Raw genomic sequence first — 24,311 nt, forward strand, 5'->3', positions numbered from 1 at the left:
TATTCTTATTATTTTGGATGTGCAATCTAGTCGTAAAAAACCTAAAAAAGGCTTTGTTTGAGCTGAGGTTGTTGAAATTGCTAGCATTATCACTTTAGTGCAAAATCGTCCTGGGTTCAAATTTTCTTTTTCGGCTGGAGCTCGTTACTCTTGTTAGGTTAAATGGTACTTCTAAATCAATTGTAACTGTGCCACATAATGAGCTTCGTGGCAAGTGGATAGTTCTAGAGTCATTGAAACAACAATTAGACAATTAGACTGTGTTTGCTGCTGTTTTACTTCTGTCTTATCGTTTCTTTTCTTTACAGCAGAGTGCAGTTTCTTTCTGGGGGTCTGTGTTGGTGGTGATGGCTGCTTTCCAGATGCACTGGCATTGTCTTCCAGTCTGGACTCAGGGCAGACTGCTTGCCACACTGGCTTGCTACCCCCACCTTGTGGCACAAGGCTGAACTGCTCAGCCTTCTAACTTAATATCTTTTCAGCACAGCACATAGACATATGGGGACATAAGTCACTGCACTTCTTCCTTTGCCTTTGTGCTGATAGTTTTAATTGAGTATGAAATATTTTGGGGTTAATGTGTTTTTAAGAAAAGAGAAAACTGTAATTAAAATGATGGTGACTGCACTTGTGTGGGGTTAATGCATCGTTGCACATTTTCTTTTTTGTGAAGTTCAGACTTTACTGTATGCTGCTGGTGTCATTAGTGACAGATATCCTTGCTGATGCTAGAGAAGCTGTTAATGTGCTCAACAGCCCTGACAACTAACAGAAAAATCTAAACTTGTCGTGATTTGTTGATGGTGGAGTACTGGCACAGGCACAGTACTTTAATTTGGCTAATTAAATCAGTGCTAAAAGCCCATGCTGAACAGTTAAAGCTGCCACAGATAGATAGTTTAACGATTTGTTTATTGGAACACCTAATATACATATTTTCAACAATAAATAGACCCAAATTTTCCACTTTATGCTCGAGAGCTTTTAAAAAAACATGTTTTTATTGTAGATTTAATTATACAGCCAGCTTTCATTTGATTTTGAGTAGCAGTGTGCTGTCCAAAGGAACAAGAGAGAGGAGATGAGAGACCCTCCACAGATTTGGCTAAAGTGTCCACTACTGTCTGGGTGGAGTGAGATCTTAGGCTAGGCATCATATTTTATACCTGTAGCAATAAATGAATAACATGTATAAGTCATGCTGTTCTGTGTGAGGCTGTGAAGGTGAACATATTTTTACCTCTCTGCCACCAACCACCTGAAGCAGAGGCCGGAAACCACAGCACTCGACTGAGACAGGGTTAGCGATATCAGCCTGTGTTTCCTGGTACTGTCTGATTGTTTTCAGTAAATACACTCATAGAAAGGGTGTTTGAATATGAGCTCAGTTTAAGACATGACTCATGTTCTGGCTTTTTATAGTTCTGGGTTTCGATTAATTATTAAACATCTCAGTTCAGCCCGTGCCGTGAAACAATGTTTTTTTCATTTATGTGTGATCATGAATGGCCCAGGGAGATTAATAATTAGCTGCCTGCTTCACGTTACAGAGATCTGTAGGGTCCATCCAAGTGATGATGAAACTTCTTCAGTCTCAGCTGACCGCAGGTTTCCCCAATCTCATAAACAGCACATTTGCATAATGACTGAAACTAGCAGCAGTGAAGGAACAATGGGCTGGGAGGTCAGTTCCTTGATCATTAATATCAAAACCTGCAGTTAGCTGAGACTGACAAGAAGTCATTTGGATGAGTGACGAAACGTTTCTCCCACTGAAAACGCTACGTCCAGATGAACAGAATCAACTTTCGTGTATACTTTGTCTTGTGCTTAAAACGGTCTTGCACTCAGACTGTATGCATGCAACTTCCCTCTTGTTTCCTAGGAAACTGGGTCAGCAATGCAGAAAGTCAAACAAATGTTGGAAACTTGAGTACAGGACAAGTGGTTGTTGATAAGAAGTTCCCATCAGTGTTCTAGGGCGCTGAAAAGTGGAAACTATTTTACTACCCAAGTATCACTGATCAAACATAATAGCTGATGTATTTTTTAGAATAAAACAAATATGAATATGGAGACTCCTTCATCAAGATTCTGTTATACTTTATTGTTATTTCTATTTTTAGAAAACTGCTAAAGTTACAATAAAGCAGAGATGGTACAGCAAAAAATAATGCAACTTTTTTTTTTTTTTTTTTTTAATTTTGTGGCTATATATTCTTTATTTCAGTATTTGCACAAAGTGTTTTTCATCCCACAAAGCTGTTCTCTCAATAGGCCACAATTTTCTGTGAAAGAGATCATAGAGAAATGTTACACTTACAGTAAAATAATGGTGTTAGCAGCAATGTAATTATGCACAAAAGTTTGGACACTTACAGAGCTGATCCAGTCGATGTAAGAGCTGACTCGGGTAAAGACGGTGGGCTTCTTGGGGTAGTTGCAGCCGAGCCCAGAGCCGAAGCTGACAATACCGTGAACCTCCCAGACCCCAGCAGCGTTCAAACAGTTCAGAGGACCGCCAGAGTCTCCCTGAGTCAGGTGAGAGAATCAAAACGATCAGTGTGTGAATTCCACATTCAGTAGTCATTTCTTAGAGGTGCACACAATTTACTGATTACTTATCGCACATTACGGAGATTCTTTTACATTTTATGTATCTCACAAAAATGCAGCTTAGTAGAGGTGGTTGTGACATCATTGGGAATGATATAATACAATTTCTGAACATTAATCTCATTTTGTTCTTTAAAATTAATAAAAAAGTAATAACTTTATTATAACACCTTGTTTTGTGTTGCTGCCTTTGCGAACCGAAAGTTAATTCATTTTAATGCGAAGGCAAAATGGCCAATATTCATATTTGAGAATCTTTGACTGGTAAATATGATAGCTTTGCTTAAAAATGAATGAGAGTTGCACATGCTAGTCACCAGCTGTTATTTGTGGCTAAATGTTGTGCCAAGTGAGAAGATTGGATGGAAGAATAAATACAAAAAATATGTGTCCCTTCATTCACAGCATGTGAAAATGTGTGACTGGGCTAATTCCACAGACTCGGAACTTTTAGGAAAGTTGAGTTTAACTGAAGTTAGCTGATGTGTGAAAGTGTGACTCTTTCAGTGTTACTTTATGCGATTATAAAATCATTATTTTAGACTCACATTGCAGCCAGCCACAACTCCGTCTCCACCTGCACAGACCATGGTTTCCTTCACCTGAGATCCCCACCAGTCAGACTGACTGCAGGTTGGATAATCCACCACTGGCAGGAGAACCTGCTGCAGGATGTCAGCAATGGGACCACCGGCTGTGTGGAGAACAAAGACGTAGTTCATCTCAGACAAAAATCTCAAACAAAAGAATCCAGGGGGCCAAAGTGCAGAACTCAGTTCTATTTAATATTGGTTTTTATTTCTTTAAAAGCATCATGTTAGTTAGTAAAAGTACGTGTGTATAGATTTAATTTAAAAAGTAAAAACATGCTAAGATAATACTGTTTACTTGGAACTGACTAAGAAAAATCAACTTATCAAAAACATACGTATAGTTCCTTCAAGGGGAAAAAAAGAGAAAGAGACAGTTTACATAAGTTGTGTCACATAATGATTATTTGAGAAACTTTGAAGGGATGGATAGAATTAAAGAGAGTTTCTCTTAAAGAAAAAACACGGGCACTCACTGAACAGGCGACCCCACCCAGTGATGTAGCAGGATTCATTATTGGGGAGCACAAATCCGGCCTCGGGAAGACAAGAAGCCGTGACGGTGTCAGAGAAGTTAACGGAAGACTCGAGCTTGATCAGGGCGATGTCATTACTGGGCAAGAAATTATTAAACCTTGTATTTAACCAAATATGCACATAATGCACATGTAAATTATCTTTTTGATATTCAACTCATTTTGATATTCAAATCTCACAGGTAAATTCTTAGTAGTAGCGGTAAAATCTTACCGAATAAAAAAGGAGTTCCAGTCCTCATGCACAATGATGTTAGAGGTGCCGACGAACACAGAGCCATTCTCTGTCTCTAACAGGTTGTGCTTTCCCAGTGCTACTCTGTACTCCCTGCCGGAGCTGCAAGGTGACAGAGGAGATTATAATACTGATATGTGAAAGAAAAAAGTTAGTTTCTGTGATTATTAGTAATTCAGTGCATGATTCTTATACCTGATACAGTGTGCGGCAGTGAGGACCCACTGGTCAGAGATCAGAGTGCCTCCACAGGTGTGTCTCCAGTCACCCGCGCTGTTGTACTGCAGGGAAATCTAAAATATACATAAGAGTACAGTGAATTACCTCTTTGCTCTGTTTGAGCTTGATTTTGTGCTTTCTGAGAGTGCTGCTTGTTACGCTGGTTGCAGTCTGTTCGCCCTTGCAAAATGTTTGTTCATACTTTGTCATTTCTCCTGATAATCTAAAACCACCCAAACTGTAGCAGCATTTCAGTATTTTAAAAACCAAATCCCGCATCTCCTATGGCTTTTAATTTACTTTACTGTAACCACAGTAAACATTTCTTTTCTCGAAGATCCTTCAATAATGCTTAAAATTGCCTCAAGAACTTTTATTTACCAGTCTACCAGTAAATTAAAGCTTGCCTATCTTTAACAGAATGCATTTTATGTTGATGATGTTCAGATTTTTCAAAATAAAATGACTTTTTACCTGCCAGGGCCAGCTGTGAGGCCTGACATCATGTCCTCCAACCACCCGAGACAGCACAGGGGGGAAGGTAGGCACCCCACACCCGTAGGCTGAGGGGACATATGACACGAAGGTTTTTAAAAAATGCAAATTGTTTACTTGCATGAAATTTTGTAGAAAATACCCACTGAGGAGAGACAGCTGGCTAAAAACAGTTTTTGTGTGCAATGTTTGAAAAGCTCCTTACCTCCAGCGACAAACAGAGCAAGCACGAGAAACTTCATCTTGGCTGTATCTCCACAGATTCCATTCAACCTGTGACATTTTTATACCTTTCACGCTGTTATGCAACAGAAATCCTTGGAAACCGAGCCTGACAAGCTTTGATGCTTGGGTGGAGCTAAGTGAACGGGACAAAGTATCTCGGAGTTCAGTATTTTTTATGTTTTTTAAAAAAACAAAACACGTCAGTGGAATTGAGGGTTTTTAACTTTATCACCACATGCTGCAGTTCACACAAAGACACAAAGAACCTTACTGCATATCTAATGCAACGCCTCCTATTCTGATTTCTTTTGAAATGCTGCACACTCATGTAGGTGAAGGAAGAAAAAAAACACAGAATGACACAGCTATCTAATGAACTAATACATTATTATTAGTGTAGCACTGACATACTACTTCCCTCGTATATGTTCAGTTAGTTTTTGGACAGTGACACAGAATTTGCACTTGGAATATTTGGCTGAAACTGAGCAGAGAGTATAACCCTGTACAATTGTGAATTCTGTGGTTTTTCAGGTCTTTTGATGTTGCTGAGCTGGCCAGGACATTCATTCTTCTGAAGAATGTACTGGATTGTTGATTTGGCCACTTCTAAAGGTTTTGCTGTCCTTCTGATGGACTTAGTTTGGCTTTTCAGCCTAATCCCGAGCTCCTTTACTTACACTTACATCTCTCTGGACAACATATTGCTGGTTATAGTAAATCGCAACCATAATGCAGGTTGAATAATTAGAGTGTACGCCAAAACTTTTACCTGGTGAATTTGCCAAAGAATAGCGAGAGGAAAAAGCCTAGTTTCACCACGAAACAGCTTATCAGTGAACTATCCAATTACTTTTGACCTTCTGTGAATGGGGCACCATGTATAAAAATGTCTGCAATATTTTTGTTAAACCCCTTGACTTGTCAATCATTATATAATATTATAGATATTTAAGCAAGAGTTTCAACTAGGAAATTGCTTGCATAGTTTATATTATTCTATTTGGCCCCATTTGGCATGGTTCAGATGTGGAGCTTGTGTTATTCCAGTAGTTACGGGCGGAATTTATGGACCTAAGTGTGAAAATGGAAAATTAATTTTTTCTTTGATGTTAAAATACGGGACTGACTTGTTTAATACCCAAGCGTCAGAGTCTCTTGCATGAAATTTAAAAGACGTGACCAGTTCAGCAGGCATCTGCATGGTTCACATAGAGGTAGAGACGGGGAGATAAGGTTTATTTGGGGATATCTGTGGTTACTTATCTCCAAGGTTGATTTGTTTTTCCTACCAAAATTTCACTTGCTGTGCTGAGGGAAACATTGCAACATGCGATTTCTGCCTGCTAACTCACTATATAAGGGGTAGCAAGTGCCTCTAAACTTCTACTGAAGAGAGTCACAATGATGTTCATTTTCTTGGCTTTGTTTGTTGTCGGCGGTAAGCAAATATGTCTTTGATGATTATGTTACGTGTTGGCAAATAAATGTGAACATGCTGTAATACTTCTGATTCTAATGGAGCATCAGAAATCATCATATTTTCTACTGTTTCCTCTTAGCCTACGGGTGCGGCACCCCCACCTATCCCCCCATTCTCACTAGAGTGGTTGGTGGAGAAGATGTCCGTGCACACAGCTGGCCCTGGCAGGTATACACCTTTCAAACTCTTCTTAAAGATTTTCTGTTTTCCCCACATTGTGACTCATTGTGCTGTGCTGTTATTTGTTGTCCTCAGATCTCTCTGCAGTACAAGAGTGGCAACAGCTTCTATCACACCTGTGGTGGTACTCTGATCTCCAACGAGTGGGTCCTCACTGCTGCTCACTGCATCGGGTATGACAAAAAAAGAAAAGAAATAGAAAAAAGGAAGACATCTAAAATGGAGTGCACACATATGGCACAGAACCAGGCATACTGTAGAGATCGTAGGGTATTATATATTGCCATATATAACTTATATATCAAAAATGTATAACTTTTCTTTTCGTTTTTGTGTTTGGCCAAGCAGCAGTTACACCTACAGAGTTTACCTGGGAAAACACAGTCTGGACACCGCCAATGAGTCTGGCTCCATCGCCATCAGCCCTTCTGTTATTGTTGTCCATCCTAACTGGGACTCTTACAACATTCGGTGGGCCATTTAGCCCACAGTACACTGTTGTGGGCTAGAAACTGTGTTATTATGTTTCAAATATTTAATTCATGCTATCACTGCTTGTTAGCACTCTCTAAGTATGACATTTCTATCCACACCCTAGCAATGACATTGCCCTGATCAAACTGTCATCACCTGTTCAAAACACTAACGCCATCTCGCCTGCCTGTCTTCCTACCTCTGGTGAGACCCTGGCTAATGGTGCTCCCTGCTACGTCACTGGCTGGGGACGTCTGTGGAGTAAGTTCTATTATAGTAACTATATAAAAGTTCAAGTAACTATAAAGGCTGCTCACTTTAAGCTCCAAAGCCCCGTCTTCAGTGTTTTATAAGTTTTAATATGTTTTTCTGTGGAAAATTTTCTTTTGTGAGTTGCTTTTTGTCATTGGCTTACATGTTTTAAAGTATCACAAAAGGCCTCTTGCATCATATAAATCAAAATAGTTTGGATTTTTTATGCAGTTTTTAAATTTGGAGCTAATCAAAACTGTGTCTAGTCAACGTAGTTCTCAAACTGTGCTGGCCATGAATCTCGCCATCATGACTCTAGCCCTGAATCTGAATGCGTTGTCTTTCTCCTCTAAAGCTGGAGGCCCTATTGCTGACATCCTGCAGCAGGCTCTTCTTCCTGTTGTTGATTACAGCACCTGCTCCAGGTCTGACTGGTGGGGCAATCTGGTCACCACAAACATGATCTGTGCTGGTGGAGATGGTGTTGTGTCTAGCTGCAACGTGAGTCAAATTTAGTTTATTTCACCAACTTTGAAGTATTTGTCGCTGTTTAAATCAGAAAATATGTCCTAGCCTCAAGAGCATCTTTCTATTACGACATTTGTCCTTTAGGGAGACTCTGGCGGTCCCCTGAACTGCCAGAACCCTGATGGCTCCTGGGATGTCCATGGAATTGTGAGCTTTGGCTCAAGCGCGGGCTGCAACTACTACAAGAAGCCCTCTGTCTTCACCAAGGTCAGCGCCTACATCTCCTGGATCAACAATGTAAGTATAAAAAACTTTTGTTCAAAATATCTCACAGTACACAAGATACTTTTTTAAAAGACAAAACTACAAAAGAAAGATGATCTGTCGCTTGTTTGTGCCAATTATTACACAAATTATAAAATGCTCCATACTGAACTTCAACTGCTCAGTAGCTAGGAACATGGAAACTGATCCATGCCTTTTTCAGGAGCAATTTTAAACATCCTCTTAATGTTTTGTTTTGTTTTGTTTTTTTTGACCAGGTGATGACCTCATACTAAGCTATGGATGGGCTTTAGTCAAACTTAGCAGGTAGATAAATGATCAAATAAAAAACATATAGTGAATAATCCAGAGTCCTGTGTGGTTTCTTGGTCATGCAATGAGGAAACAGCTTAAATTAAACATTTATTAAGCATGTGAACACAACTTCCTATGTCATTTTTGTTCAAGCAAGACAATTTTCACATTTAGTCATGGATTTTATTGTAATATCTACAAGATAGTCCTGCCAATTAATAACCACATGCTAAAGAACAGAATGTAGTCACCACAAACCCGAGGTTCATCATTAATTGACTCTCCATCCTGCAGTGGAAAATGTGCAAAAAACAAAACTGTTATGAGCAGGGTGTGGAAAAATAACCACAAAGCAAAAATACATTATGAAGAGCAAAAAAGGCAAAATTCTTTACATGCCAAAGGAAAATGCACACAAGCTGCAGGCTGGGAAAACAGGCCAGTCGTTCTTGGGAACAGTCTTTTCCTCCAGGCTTCATTTTTATTAAATAGCTGCTTGTGCTGCAGGATGAGAGCATCCATCTGCTTTCGTGACACCATTTTGCAGTCATCTGAAACACCCCTGAAGACAAAACAAACCATAATTTTCCTTACTCTGAAAGCAGAAGCCACATCTACATAAACATGAATAGAATAACATGATTTCCATAGAAGTTATCCGAATGCTTTCAGGTGGAACTGTGACAGCAAAACTTCCCAGAATTTCCGCTTTCCGCCACTATCTGGTTTACCCTTCGTGTAAACAGTAGTTTACACACACAGCAACTTGTGTGGACGCCAGCCTGGTTTCTGCTTATCCCTATAGAGGGTGCTAAGATTAGATTAGATTGGCACATTTTGAAATTAAACCATAATAACAGGCTTACTTAAAGGGTTGTATATATAAAGATTTTAAAACATATTTGTGATCTTCAGTAAAAAGTGTCATTAAAAATGGTTTGTTTATACTAAAGCAAGGATGTCAAACCCATTCTACATCGTGGACCACATACAGCCAACATCAACTGGTCCAGTCCACATGAAAACTCCAACTTCTGCCAGTGTACAGAAATTTGAATACAAATTTAATCAATGAGATGTCCTACTATTAGAAAAAGAAGCACAATTTCTGTTTTTCCACATGATAAAGAAATGTTGCCATATTAAATGAAAGGAATCTGTCACATGACTCTGTGGGCTTAATCTGTAAGAAGTAATGTGTCAAATTACAGGAGTTTATAACTTAATTATTTGGTGTAGTGTGACTGACCATGGGATGGGTCTTTATCAGCAGAAAAAGCTCTAAAAGTCCAAAACATTTGTAACTTGTAAAATACAGTTAAAAGTACAAACTTTATGTCCTCCTTCACATTTTCCAAAGACAACCAGTGGTCCGGATTGAAGTCTTCCCGGGCCAGTTCTGCCCCCGGGCCTTATGTTTGACACCCCTGTATTAAGTTGGTCCCACCTCAATGACCTCTTAGCCTCTGTGGCTTATCTCACCTTCTTCAAATCCAACAAAAGTGGTATCAAACGTTTGTGCTACGTTTGTGCTGGTTTGTGCTGCAAAAATTGTCGTTTGTGCTACTATCATTTTAAAGATATTAATAAAAATTTCTAGAGGTCATCAGAGGTCAACCAGCCCCCCAACATTAATTAAATCAAACAAAATGGGTGTCAATCAACTGTGCTACGTTTGTGCTGGTTTGTGCTGCTAAGATTGTTGTTTGTGCTGCTTCTGTTTTAAAGATATTAAGGAAAATGTAAAGGTCAAAAGGTCAACCAGCCCCCCCACATTACCCAAATCAAATAAAATTGATGCCAAACGTTTGTGCTACTTTTGTGCTGGTTTGTGCTGCAAAAATTTTCGTTTGTGCCGCTATCATTTTAAAGATATTAATAAAAATTTCTAGAGGTCATCAGAGGTCAACCAGCCCCCCCACATTACCCAAATCCAACAAAAGTGGTATCAAACATTTGTGCTACGTTTGTGCTGGTTTGTGCTGGTTTGTGCTGCAAAAATTTTCGTTTGTGCTGCTATCATTTTAAAGATATTAATAAAAATTTCTACAGGTCATCAAAGGTCAACCAGCCCCCCCACATTAATGGAATCAAACAAAATTGGTGTCAATCAGTTGTGCTATGTTTGTGCTGGTTTGTGCTGCTAAAATTGTCGTTTGTGCTGCTTCTGTTTTAAAGATATTAATGAGAAGGTAAAGGTCAAAAGGTCAACCAGACCCCCCACATTACCCAAATCAAACAAAATTGATGTCAAACGTTTGTGCTGGTTTGTGCTGCAAAAATTTTTGTTTGTGCTGCTATTATTTTAAAAATTTTAATAAAATAATGTCTTGATGCGTGCTTAATCATCCAGGTAAGTAAATCCCAAAAGGTTGATACTGTTCATCTGGACATTTTCAGTTGGAGAAACGTTTTGTCACTCATCCAAGTGACTTCTTCAGTCTCAGCTGACTGCATGTTTCCCCAACCTTATAAACACATGAGTGAAGTTGGCCCCCCTACCTTCTTCAAATCGAACAGAATTGATGTCAGACATTTGTTCTGCAAATTATTTTGTTTGTGCAGGTTATGTTTCCCTAATTTTATAAACAGTACATGTACAGTGAGAGAGAGATGTTACATCTGTCTTCACTTGCATCCCAGTTATAGAAGCGTTGGAGGTAGTTCATAAGAGATTACAGGATCACCCCAACCTCAGCAACAGGACCACTCTCAGCACTGATCAGTTGTGTTTGCTTTTGGAACTGTGTCTTAATTCCACCTATTTTGCATAAGGGTCAGTACTACAGGCAGAAACCTAGGTGTGCCATGAGTTCCCACAGGCCCCTGGTCAAAGTCACCAAACCAGTTCGTAAGCAGGTACAGGTGTGGCCAGAAGGGTCCTCAGAGGCACTGCAAGACTGCTTTTCCACCACAGGCTGCCACACACGACAACACCACAGACTTTCAGGAATATACAGAAACTGTTATTGCCTACATCCCAAAATGCATCGATGATGTCACAGAGACCAGGTGTCACGGGTTGCTTAGAGGATCCACTCGCAGGACTCCTGAGTAGCGTTTAAACAGAGACGGTTTATTTACAGATCTTCACCAAGTGTATGTACAGACAGTGCGGGGTTAGTGCTATATACAAGACGTGAGGGGCAGGGGTCCAGGGCTCCAGGGAAAACGGGGAAATCACACACGCGCTCAGTTCAACCTCTCTCTTCTCCGCTAGCGACCAGTCACTCCTTCCACACTCCACACGGGGAAACACGGGGACGGGTCCGGGGAATCTAGGAACAAAGAAACACTCGTTAAGTCTCTGAGACGGAGGCACAGGAAACTTGAGCTAGACGTGTACTGACTAGAGCCTTCACAACAATCCAGCATTGAACAGCTGATCTCCTCCTTCTAATATACCAGCTAGTCTGATGAGGCCCAGGTGTTCCCAATCCAGGAAGGCGTGGACCGAGGGCGTGAAGCCGCCATGAGTTCCGGCAAAACAGGGGAGAGAAGGAGAGAGGAGGAGAGAGAGGGAAAAAGAGAAGAGAAGGAGGGCTAGGAGTGGAGAGATTCTGATCAGCACCTTGCCGATCCTGCAGGTCGTGACACCAGGACTATCACTGTCCGGGCCAATCAGAAACCATGGCTCACAGGTCAGGTTTAAATGCTCCTAAGGTCGAAAAATGCAAGCCTTCAGAGCCGGGAATTAGGTGAGCCAAAGAACAGCAAGGGCAAACCTGTCACGTGGCATCAGCTACAGCAAAGCTTCAGCAACAGCAGAGATACTTGGAGGCAGTGGCAAGGAATACAAACCATCACAGACTACAAGCCCACTCTGCAGACCGTGGTGAACAAATCCCCAGACAGTGTGTGGAGATCCCTTGCCAAAATCAGTACACGCAAAGCTCCAGGTCCTGATAACATCCTTGGACGAGCACTGACGGACTATGCTGTGGAACTCACAAATGTTTTCACAGACATCTTTAACACATCACTAGGGTCAGGCCGCCGTTCCCACATGCCTCAAAGCCTCCACCATCATTACTGTACCCAAGAAGTCATCTACCTCCTGCTTTAAGGACTACCGTCCTGTCAAACTCACCTCCATCATTATGAAGTGCTTTGAATGGTTAGTCATGCATCAAATCAAATTATCGCTTTCCCCCAACCTGGATCCATTTGAGTTCGCATACCGGTCAAAACGCTCAACCGATGATGGAATTTCAACTGCCCCTTACTCAGCCCTCACACATCTGAACACTAGAGACTCATATGTCAGAGTGCTGTTCATAGACTTCAGTTCAGCCTTCAGCATCATCATTCCCCAGCAACTCATTCACAAACTGGATCTGCTGGGGATCAGCACCTTGCTGTATAACTGGCTGCTAGATTTCTTGACAGGAAGACAGCAGATAGTACGCTCGACAGCAACACCTCAAGCCCAAGAACACTGAATACGGGGGCTCCCCAAGGATGTGTGTTGAGCCCCCTTCTCTTCACTCTGCTGACCCACGACGAGATCTACTACAGGGGTGAAGTTAACCATCTGGCAGAGTGGTACAGCAACAACAACCTGTCCCTGAATGTGGAGAAGACCAACAGCGACTCTACTTCCTCTGCAAACTGAGAAGCACAAGAGATTCAACCCCCATTATGAGCACCTTCTACAGAGGCACAGTTGAGAGTATCCTCACCAGCTGCATCACTGTGTGGTATGACTCCTGCACTGGGTTCTGCAGGAAAAAATGACAACGGGTAATGAGAGCAGCTGCACCTGCCTCATCTGGAAGGTCCTCTCCATTACAGGTGACTCCACTCATCCCTTCAGTAGCGTCTTCAGTTTGCTGCCATCAGGAAGGATACTGAAGAGCCTCCGGGCCAGAACACACAGATTGAGAGACAACTTCGTCCATCGGGCTGTCAGGATGCTGACCATCTCTGAATCGAGAAGGGGGGCCCAAGGGTACATCTTTCGCCATCTTACAAAGCTGTGATTGCAGCCATTCCCCAACTCTCTGTGAATGGTACTCATGGCCATTCGAGAATCTGTGTCTTTGATTAGTAGTCGTTGATCAATGGTCATAAGAATTTGCATACTAACAATCATGGAACTAACCCCCCAGCACATTGTTCATTCAGTGGTGCTAGTTTCCTTCTCTGTGCAAATGTACTGTTTATAAGATTGGGGAAACTGCAGTCAGCTGAGACTGAAGAAGTCACTTGGATGAGTGACGAAACGTTTCTCCAACTGAAAATGTCCAGATGAACAGAATCAACCTTTTGGGATTTACTTACCTGGATGATTAAGCACGCATCAAGACATTATTTTATTAAAATTTTTAAAATGATAGCAGCACAAACAAAAATTTTTGCAGCACAAACCAGCACAAACGTTTGACATCAATTTTGTTTGATTCCATTAATGTGGGGGGGCTGGTTGACCTCTGTTGACCTCTAGAAATTTTTATTAATATCTTTAAAATGATAGCGGCACAAACAAAAATTTTTGCAGCACAAACCAGCACAAACGTAGCACAAACGTTTGACATCAATTTTGTTTGATTTGGGTAATGTGGGGGGGCTGGTTGACCTTTTGACCTTTACCTTTTCATTAATATCTTTAAAACAGAAGCAGCACAAACGACAATTTTAGCAGCACAAACCAGCACAAACATAGCACAGTTGATTGACACCCATTTTGTTTGATTTAATTAATGTTGGGGGGCTGGTTGACCTCTGATGACCTCTAGAAATTTTTATTAATATCTTTAAAATGATAGTAGCACAAACGACAATTTTTGCAGCACAAACCAGCACAAACGTAGCACAAACGTTTGATACCACTTTTGTTGGATTTGAAGAAGGTGGGGGGGCCAACTTCACTCACATATTTGATGTACACTTTGAATTGGGACAGCCGTCGTCACGTGGCGGTGACGTAATCGCACTTGAAATACATACTTCAAGCGTGCATACCCTGAATTGGGACAAAGCCTCAGAGAACACAAGGAGATTACACACAGGTGGGGGACACAGCTGGGAGTGATTAACGTGACGAGACTAGGGAGGCAAACTGAAAACACTCACATAAGACACAGACCTTCACAATAAAACAGGAAACACAAACACCCAAAGACACAGACTAGGAAACGCAGACTTAACACAGGAACAGATGGGCAGAACAGAATAACACTAAACAGGAGGAAGAACAGAACCAAAATCACACTAAATAGAAAAACACAAAACGCTGGGTCAAAAGGACCCAGGATCATGACAGGTACATTTTTTCAGTTTAAACATCTGATTTGTTTTTAATGTTTTATTGTGAATAAAATCTTGTTTGTTTTTTTTGGGGGGGAAGGAGATCTAAGGTACATTTCTTACCTGTACATCATTAGCAGTCTGCATTAATTTGCACATCTCTTACATGAATGTTAGGGCTTATAGATGAATATGGAAGTTCTGAAAGTGCTGACAAATATATCATGAATTCTTCTTTGCTGATCTCTAGGACAACAGTGTTTATGGACTGGAATTAGGATTTCCAGAAAATTTGGAGCTGGTGGTTGTGCATTTTTTTCCCTAATAACAAACCATGGTCTTCAAAAGCTCTTATGAGGCTGATTCATGGAAGGAAAAAAGCTTTTACTGAAGGGAATATCTTGAAAGTTAGAGAAATTAGGAAGGAGATCAGATCAGAAATTAAAAAAGCCAAAATAAAATACAAGGATAAGGTAGAGGCGGAGATGGGTAGCAATAACCTAAGGGTGGCCTGGGCAGGCATGAAACACATGACTCTTCACTGTTACAGTGACTGTAATAAGATCACTCTGCCTGGTTTTAGTTCAGACTCTCAGTTAGCCAATGAGCTGAATAGATTTTATTTGAGATTTAATGATAATCATAATCCAAGGAATACACTTGATTTCTTAATAGAGTGCACCAGAGCCCCCCCAGCTTTGTTCTTTGATGAAAGAAGGGTGGGAAATCTTTTTAAAATGAGTAAGATTAATAAAAGTCCAGGTCCTGATAATATATGTGGCCAGGTGCTTAGAACATGCGCTGAGCAATTATGCAGTATTTTTTATTATATCTTTCTGTTATCTCTTCAGCAACAGAAGGTTCCAGAGGTATGGAAAAAATCAATTATTTCTCCAGTTGCTAAGACCACAAAACCTACGTTATTAAATGATTTTAGGCCTGTCGCTTTAACATCCTTAGTGATGAAATCCTTTGAAAAACTTGTCAGGAAGGAGATCCTGCAGCAAGTAGAGAAGCTTATAGATCCACTACAATTTGCGTACAGGCCTCATAGAGGTGTTGATGATGCAGTGGTCACTCTGTTGAACTACCTTTATCGCCATCTTGATGGCGCCAAAGCTCATGCTCGGCTCTTATTTATTGATTTTTCTTCAGCTTTTACAGTTTTTCTCGATTGCTAAAACACATTTCTTGAAACTACGCCTCATATCCGCACAACAGTAAACACAAATCCATAACATCTCACTCAATTCCCCAAACATCCTATTTCCAGGTCAAAATGAAGCTCTACACCCAAAACTATTCACTCCTGCTGAAAAACCGAACTTTGCCCTCAGACATCAAACACAAGCCCTCAAAAACACACACACTACAACAGAGTTTTGCACACTGGTACAATTAATTCAAAACAATAGTTCCAAAACAATTAGGTTGCTTATGGTTCTCCCCTTCAAAACCCTTGTCACATGATAAACACAAAAGACGCAACCAATGTATGTACAGTGGCACATTGTCATTCATGTATTATACAGTACAACACACACCAGAAACATTATCCCACCACAGCATCTTGTCTTTGGTCTGGGTCAGGCCAGAGAATCTCATCCACATCACAGGCTATATTGGCCCCAGCCAGGCAGCGGGGGTAAAATCCTCTTGCATGCCTGATCCACCCCTGGCATGCATCTACTGATATGTCTAGGCAGGCCTCTTCCATGGCCTGAAGGAGGTGAACACGGACATAAGGTTCTCGGTCATACACTTTCCACCGCCATGCCGAAAATAACTCCTCTATCGGGTTTAGAAAGGGGGAGTATGCAGGCAGAAAGATATTAGAAAACCTTGGGTTATTGGTAAACCAGTCACGAACCAGAGCAGCGCGATGGAAGCTGACGTTATCCCACACAACAACGTAGTGAGGCTGCTCTGGCTGTGCTGGTTCCCTGTAGTCCAGCTGGAACATATGTTGTCTTAAACCATCAAGAAAAGCAAGGAGAAGCATAGTGTTATAGGGTCCTAGTACGGCATGGCGGTGGAGTACCCCTCGTTGGCTGATGGCTGCGCACATAGTGACATTCCCCCCACGCTGACCAGGGACATTTACAATAGCCCGATGGCCAATTATGTTCCTCCCCCTTTTCCTTCTTTTGGTCAGGTTAAAACCTGCCTCATCCACAAAGATCATTTCATGGGGAACAGGCCGTCCTTCAATCTCAAAGATTCTCTGCAAAACACATAACACAGTAGAGTCAATCGGTACCCTGAACCAAAGTTCAAGAGTGCTGAGATGGCAGCATAAACTGCCATGCTGTGATGGTACACAATACCTTATACAGTATCAAAACTCATACCTGAACATATTCCACACGTTGGTTTTTCACTCTGTCAGAGTTTCGTTCGAAAGGGACTCGGTATGCCTGTTTCATCCGGAATTGATTCTTTCGGAGGATGCGGTCAATTGTGGAGAGGCTGATGGCATTTATGCCTCGAAAAAGATGATCATCCTCAATCACTCTCCTTTGAATCTCTTGCAGGCGGATTACATTATTTGCAATTACCATGTTTACAAGTTCCCTCTCTTGCTCCTCCGACAAAAGCCTTAACCTGCCTCCACCAGGTGGTCGTCTCTGTGTCCTACAAAAATAGAAGCACTCATTACTGTAACTGTCACACATTCATTTTACAGGAAAATAATGGAAACATACTGAAACTCAAGACACATAAATTCAGTAACTTAAACGTTACTGTACAAAGCAGTCTTACTGCAAGTACACCTACCTGTTTTCCTCCCTGAAGGTTCTGATGATGGAGGCAACAGTGAAGCGACTCAAATTTGGTTGTACTCGTTGCCCAGCCTCCCTCATAGTCATCCCATGGACAAGGACATGGTCAACTAAAGTGGCTCGAATTTCATCCGAGACTGACTGTCTTCGTGCCCTTGCTCTTCCCCTTCCTTGTCGCCGTCGTTCTCCACCTCCACCTCCTTCACCACCTCCTCCTCCTCTTCCACCACGTCCTCCTCCTTCACCACGTCCTCTTTCTCCACAACGTCCTCCTCTTTCACCATGTCCTCTTTCTCCACCACGTCCTCCTCTTTCACCATGTCCTCTTTCTCCACCACGTCCTCCTCCTTCACCACGTCCTCTTTCTCCACCACGTCCTCCTCTTTCACCATGTCCTCTTTCTCCACCACGTCCTCTTTCTCCACCACATCCTCCTCTTTCACCACGTCCTCTTTCTCCACCACGTCCTCCTCCTTCACCACGTCCTCTTTCTCCACCACGTCCTCCTCCTTCACCACGTCCTCTTTCTCCACCACGTCCTCCTCTTTCACCACGTCCTCTTTCTCCACCACGTCCTCTTCCTTTGCATCTCTTTGGATCCATTGTTTCAAACCTGAATGAGCTGACTTTGGCCCTTTTATCTATCCATCGCAGGTTCTGATTGGTGTGTGCTAAATTTTGACTCCTAGTGTTTCCACCTGGTTAATTGTGTGCTAATTGGGCTCAAGCTATGCTGACTTAAGTTAACATTGTTGCATGCTAGTGCTTTCTACATGACTACATGGTGTAAGCACTGTAAAATGTAGGGATTTGTGTGTAGAGTTTTGCAGTACCAGTTCACCAAATTTGAGTCATGTGTCAAAGCAGGGAATAGTGTTTATAGTTCAGGGAAATGGGTGAGCTTTTTGACCAATAGCGTTTATGGTTTTGAAATTTTAGTTTAGAGGCCTGGTTATAGTGTTTAAGCAATCGAGAAAAACTGTAATACTATCCAGCCACATCTTTTAGTTGATAAGCTTCTTAACCAGTTTAAACTTGATTTTAATCTCGTTGGTTGGATTTTAGACTTTTTAACTGACAGATCTCAGTGTGTGAGAGTAAACGGCTGTTTTTCCAAACAGCTGAACTCTTCTACTGGCTCACCACAAGGTTGTTGTCTCTCTCCTCTACTGTATATTTTGTACACTAATGACTGTCGCAGTACACAGGCCAACAGGCATTTCATTAAATATGCAGATGACACAGTCATTGTGAGCCTCCTTCATGGTGAAGAGGATTCCCATGGGCCTGTTGTGGATGAGTTTGTTTCGTGGTGTGATCAGTCATTCTTAATGATTAACACCTTAAAAACCAAGGACATGGTTATTGACTTCAGGAAGACATCCCCCTATCCTGCGCTAACAGTGGTAAATGGTGCAGCCATTGAACTGGTGGACAGTTATAAGTATTTGGGGGTTGTTCTTGATAAGGCTCTGTCCTTTGATTCACATCTTGCTGCTACAGTGAAAAAGGTTCAACAAAGACTGTACTTTTTAAGGAGGTTGAGAGGTTTTAATGTTTCATCTGAAATGATGACTCTTTTTTATAAAAGTTTTATTGAATCTGTTTTAACTTTCTGTATCATTGCCTGGTACGGTAATATGTCCCTGAATAATAAGACCAGACTTAACATCCTGGTTAAAGTGGCTGGCAAGATTTCAGGGAGGCCTCAGGTCCAGCTTGTGGACTTTTATAACAGGCAGGTGCTGAGGAAGGCAAACTCTGTCCTGTTGTGTTCAGATCATCCTCTCTTTAATGATTTTCAACTGCTTCCATCAGGTCGTCGTTATAAAGTGCCTGCAGTGAAGACAAAGAGACATAGACTGTCTTTTGTACCTAGTGCTATTATCACAGTTAATAACACTAAACCATGAGTGTTGTTGCCATTGCACATTGCACTTTTTTTGATGAAAAATCTAGGTTGTTTTATCAGGCTTATATTATATAATTTTGGTGAGTGTATGTGATGTGTTGGTTGTCTGTTTGTTTGTTTGTATGGACATACTGCAAATCAATTTCCCGTTAGGGACAATAAAGTTACCATTGACCATTGACATTATCCTTCCAATTGTCTCCGTCCTCCTGCTGGCTGTCCTGGTTAAAAGGAACAAATGATATGAATTGCATGCTGGTCTTTATTTACTGTCTTTATTAAAGTTGATTCTGTTCATCTGGACGTAGCATTTTCAGTGGGAGAAATGTTTCATTACTCATCCAAGTGGCTTCTTCAGTCTCAGCTGACTGCAGGTTTCCCCAACCTTATAAACAGTACATTTGCACAATGACTGAAACTAGGACCACTGAATGAACAATGGGCTGGGAGGTCAGTTTAACCCCAGTTTAACAGTTAGAAATCCAGAAGTTTCAGGTTTTCGAATTGTTTTGGGGTCAGGACGAAACAGTTACAGTTTTTTCTGATTGCTTAAGCACATTTTTTGTAACTATTGGCTATTTTTGCAAAACTCTACACACAAATAAGAAAACCTGTCACCCAATTATCAAAACATTGTAGTTCCCTTGCAAAAGCGAACACAGCTAGATTAACTCTTCACACCTTCGTAAAAATGGTGTTTTCGGATCAAACAGTACACACAAGCCATCATCTACTAAGCACACAATGCGCCAACTGCACACTGATGGTATGAATACAAAACACATCTGGCTTTTGCTTTCTCTGTGTACAGATGTCAATTTGAGGTCACACTTTTGTCATAGTGTCATGTAAACATACAAGGATCCAAACTTCAAGTATTGGTGTTTATTCACACTCATCAAAACCAAGACAAAGTCAGAACACAAAATAGGAATTTCCCAAAAAAAGGGGGAAAAAAGACAATCAGCCTACATCATGTCGTCTTTCTGGGTCCGGCCACAAAATTTCGTCCACATCGCATGCGATATCCTCCAGGCCAAGGCACCGGGGAAAATATCTCCTTGAATGACGTATCCAGGCCTGACATGATGCCTGGTCAATATCTCCACATGCCTCCTCCATTGCCTGTAAAAGGGCTACCTGTTGATGAGGATGACGGTCGAAGAACTCCTCGATGGGATTTAAGAATGGAGAGTATGGAGGGAGGTTGAGTGCCATGAAGGATGGGTGGTCTGTAAACCAGTTGCGGACCTAAGCAGCCCTATGGAAACTAACATTGTCCCATATGATGACATATCAGGTCTGCTCTGGTCTCTGAACAGTGAGCATGTCATGCAAGGTGTCCAGGAATGCAATAATGTGTGCAGTGTTGTATGGGCCTATGGTTGCATGATGGTGAACAACACCATTTTGGCTTATAGCTGCACACATGGTTATGTTACCACCACGTTGTCCTGGGACATTGATGATGGCACGGTGTCCAATAATGTTCCTGCCACGTCTCCTGGTTTTACTGAGGTTAAAACCGGCCTCATCCACAAAAAGTAGCTCATGTCCCATTGCATCTGCTTCTAGTTCCATCACTCTCTGGACAAGACAAAACAAATGCCACACATCAGGCCCATGCACAGCACTGCAGTATGCACTTCCAAATTCAGAACCAATGACGCCAGCTTACCTGCACATAGTCATGTCGCAGTTGCTTTACACGTTCTGTGTTTCTCTTGAAAGGAACTCTGTAAATTTGCTTCATTCTTATTATAAAGTGGACTAATTATCTAAAACAGTTTTCCCATGTGAAAGTGTGCCAGACAGTTGGCAAAATAGTGTTAATGATAGCCATACATGTGTATAATTTTGCTAGGAGTGTGTTGGAAATTTGGTAATTGACTGTAAGCAGTGAGTTGTGTTTAAAGTTCTGCAAAAAGAGTGTTGTGCAGTGAATTGTGCCTACAGTTTTGCAAAGTGTGTGTTACAAAATGGCAAACTGAGTGCAAAGCAGTGTTTGTGCTTTTAGTTTTGCAAACTCAGTGAGTGGTTTTGCTATAAGTATTAATAGCTTTAGAAATTGTGCTATAAGAATCACAGTTTGGGTTTAAGCATTTAGAAAAAACTGTAAAAGCCACAGAGATGCAGTTTAGCATGAGGAATCTAATGAAACTGCAACAAAGACTGACCTCTAGTGGTAACAAGCCAGAATGACAACATCAACAAATTTGCTTACTCTGGTATGGTTTTACAGTTTTTTCTGAATGCTCAAAAAAGTTGTGTTGTGTAGGAATGTTTAGCTTATTTTAGAGTTTAGGAATGTGTTAGATAGAATGTAGAATTAATGTAAAGACACTAACACTGCCCTCAATGTAATAAAGGCCTGACTGTGTCGTGGACTCAGGAGTAGATTTTAGGAGACCCCTTCCCCAGTTGAACTGTGAAAGTAAGAGGAAGGGGAGTTAATGTTAAGTGGAAATTCCTCAGTGCATACTTAGGTAGGGGTTTTAACATTTGTGACTTGATGACTGTGGTCTGGAAGGGAGATGGGTTTTTATGACCTCCGGGGAGTCACTACATAGAGACACACACCTACAGTGTTTTAATTCTTACGCACCCACACCCACATTCACTCACGTGCACACACATACACACAGGTATGCGCACATAGTCACTCACGAGCACTCACATAGACACGCGGGAACGTGCACATGTAGGCATTCACGTGCTCGCACACACACAAACATGTAAACATAGTGCTTAGTTTTATGGCACTTCATAGACGGATTAGAAGGGGGGTCACTTATACAAAACTGCATGTAACAGACAAAGGAGTTGAGATCTGCAGAGAAAGTCCGGGGTTCTGTACATCTCCCTTCTAGAAGGCATAATCAATAAGTGTGTATTAATAAAAGTGTTGTTAATTGACTACTGAGTCCCGGTGTTCTTTCTGGAGGCCTGACGAATACACGAACCGGGGTGAAACTGCTTTTTGTAACAGTTGTTATGTTGTGAATAAAAGTGAAGCTGTTTTAACTGCTGTTGCTTGTGTTGCCCATCTCATTTAGCCTGTGAATAGAAATGCTCCTGCTATATTTGAGTTAATATCTGAGGGATGAGATCATTTCTTTTTCTTTTTGAAACCACCTTAAAGCTGCTGTTAGCGACTGCATTCACTGAGACCCTTACATCTTTGTCCTTAAAGCTGTGGAGCTCCTGAATACACCAGTGCACACATATTTCAGCAGTGGGAACTCAGCTCTATAAACCCAGAGTGTTAATTCAAAGCAAAAGTCCATATTCAGCTTGGTTAAATGTAAAGTGGGAACACTGGCTTCATGGCTGAAGGTGAGCTCTCTTCCTTCTAGAGTTCAAGAGTCACAAATCAAGAAAATGAGATCAGGACTGTTTTCAGCCGTGCAACCTGGAAAAATGCAGGTGAAATTACAAGACTTGGTTAACAAACCACGAAGGCACACAAATCAACTCTTCGAATCAGATTTTATTCAAATAATTTATTCACAGCAATGCATTAAAGTGAATGAAAATATAACCTGTGCATGTTTTTAAATACAAATACAGTGGGCAAAATATGTCAACAGGATTAAATACTCAGACATATGATACACATTTCTTCTTATCTGTTGCTGGTAAACCACACAAGAAAGCAACATTTTCTGCTACACCAAGTCCACCTACGTCCACTCTATATGACAGCTTATCTTGAGTGTTACATATTTAGTTTTTTTTTTCACTTTCAAATCACCTCAAATCATTTCTAGTGATTGTCTCGACATTCATACGTTTCAAATGCGTTATAAAGATAAATAACCAAAGCATGACCTTTGCATCCACGGCAGCTCTACAGGTACGTTTACCCACTCTCACTCTGAGGTCTTTAACAGCTGTGTTTACAATCACTCGGTTTCTGAGTGAATCCACTGCACGGACCCTCAGTTTTAACAACATCACATTATGCCTCATGTTATATTTGATAGCTGCAGTTGACAGTGATGCTGAAAATGATGTTAACTGTTCACGTTGACCGACAATGAGAACACATTCAGGTTGAAGCAACGCGGAAACAAATGCTCATGTACTTTAGATAAAACATGTTTTGAGCACATGGATGAAGCTTTACAACTTTCTGAACTCTGATATCTGAACCCTGTGCACTCATACTAGATTTTCTCACAGCTCTAACAGAATTAGTCAATTGACAAACATATTAATTGCAAAATCATACTTGCTACTCTTACACAACAAAACATTTAGTCACGACTGAGTCTTTTTTTTTAACCATTAGTGCTTTTACTTCAGTAAAGTGTGTGGACATCTCCGTCACCACCTACAGCACAAACACTGGTTTTTAAAGTTGGACTGTTAGAAAATACTAGAGTCTTCCTGTGGTGTCAGGACAAACACGAAGAGCTGTGAACATTCAGAGTGAAGAGGTTCGGTTGGTGTGAAAACGACAAGCTTGGTACATAATGACGATTACCCCTCAGTTTGAGTCATGAGACACCGCCATGACCTCACAGTGTATTTACAATCTTGAGTTAAAATCAACAAATAACAGACGCCACAAACTCAGAACGCTTTAACACGTGCGCTTTTCTTCACGCTGATGGAAACATGTAGGTCTCTGTTTCAGCCCTGGTGGACCAGGACACTGCAGAAACGCCTGGATTTAAACTGGAATTCTGATACGTTCTGGCTGTCTTTAAAAAAATAAGAGTGACAGCAGTACAGCGATACTTTTTAATGACTGCTCCTTATTTCACTTAAAAGTTTTAGAAACATCTAGTTTTGCGTAATTACCCTAAAAGCTTTTTTCCTGTGGAGTATTCACTACACACTGTGTCAAAATCGCAGGTTATTTCTGATTAAAAATCAATTTAAAAAAAAGAAGCTGCCCAAAGTGAAAACACACCAACTACACTCTGCAATAAATATACTGTATGCTTAACAGCTACCTGATCTAAATAATTACAATGATTACAATTTAATATACTAACCTTTTCTGT

The 24,311-nt window shown here is 41.1% G+C and overlaps 3 protein-coding genes and 2 long non-coding RNA genes across 5 annotated transcripts; 1 reads left to right on the top strand and 4 right to left on the bottom strand.

Moving 5' to 3' along the window:
* Nucleotides 1–2,200: 2,200 nt before the first annotated feature.
* Nucleotides 2,201–5,002, bottom strand: ela2l (elastase 2 like). The gene is made up of 8 exons (XM_003444791.5): nt 4,897–5,002; nt 4,671–4,759; nt 4,173–4,270; nt 3,957–4,079; nt 3,683–3,819; nt 3,165–3,310; nt 2,380–2,532; nt 2,201–2,288 (listed from the first exon to the last, which is right to left on the bottom strand). Exons 1-8 carry the CDS (start codon nt 4,931–4,933, stop codon nt 2,271–2,273), a joined length of 801 nt encoding a protein of 266 aa, XP_003444839.1. The 5' UTR covers nt 4,934–5,002; the 3' UTR covers nt 2,201–2,270.
* A 1,196-nt stretch (nt 5,003–6,198) lies between these two features.
* Nucleotides 6,199–8,402, top strand: ela2 (elastase 2). The gene is made up of 8 exons (XM_003444790.4): nt 6,199–6,357; nt 6,479–6,567; nt 6,655–6,752; nt 6,928–7,050; nt 7,178–7,314; nt 7,661–7,806; nt 7,918–8,070; nt 8,316–8,402. The coding sequence occupies exons 1-8, from the start codon at nt 6,321–6,323 to the stop codon at nt 8,331–8,333; spliced, it is 801 nt and encodes a 266-aa protein (XP_003444838.1). The 5' UTR covers nt 6,199–6,320; the 3' UTR covers nt 8,334–8,402.
* A 3,005-nt stretch (nt 8,403–11,407) lies between these two features.
* On the bottom strand, nt 11,408–11,959 carry LOC112843247 (uncharacterized). Its single transcript, XR_003215464.1, has 2 exons — nt 11,703–11,959; nt 11,408–11,630 (listed from the first exon to the last, which is right to left on the bottom strand). It is a non-coding gene; the product is annotated as an uncharacterized LOC112843247 (long non-coding RNA).
* A 3,800-nt stretch (nt 11,960–15,759) lies between these two features.
* Nucleotides 15,760–17,641, bottom strand: LOC109196070 (uncharacterized). Its single transcript, XM_019349266.2, has 3 exons — nt 17,380–17,641; nt 16,953–17,235; nt 15,760–16,825 (listed from the first exon to the last, which is right to left on the bottom strand). The coding sequence occupies exons 1-3, from the start codon at nt 17,469–17,471 to the stop codon at nt 16,154–16,156; spliced, it is 1,047 nt and encodes a 348-aa protein (XP_019204811.1). The 5' UTR covers nt 17,472–17,641; the 3' UTR covers nt 15,760–16,153.
* Nucleotides 17,642–20,678: 3,037 nt separating this feature from the next.
* LOC112843336 (uncharacterized) lies at nt 20,679–21,039 on the bottom strand. Its single transcript, XR_003215635.1, has 2 exons — nt 20,975–21,039; nt 20,679–20,883 (listed from the first exon to the last, which is right to left on the bottom strand). It is a non-coding gene; the product is annotated as an uncharacterized LOC112843336 (long non-coding RNA).
* Between the last annotated feature and the right edge of the window lie 3,272 nt (nt 21,040–24,311).

The sequence above is a fragment of the Oreochromis niloticus genome, linkage group LG20, assembly GCF_001858045.2.
Source record: "Oreochromis niloticus isolate F11D_XX linkage group LG20, O_niloticus_UMD_NMBU, whole genome shotgun sequence".
NCBI lineage: Eukaryota > Metazoa > Chordata > Actinopteri > Cichliformes > Cichlidae > Oreochromis > Oreochromis niloticus.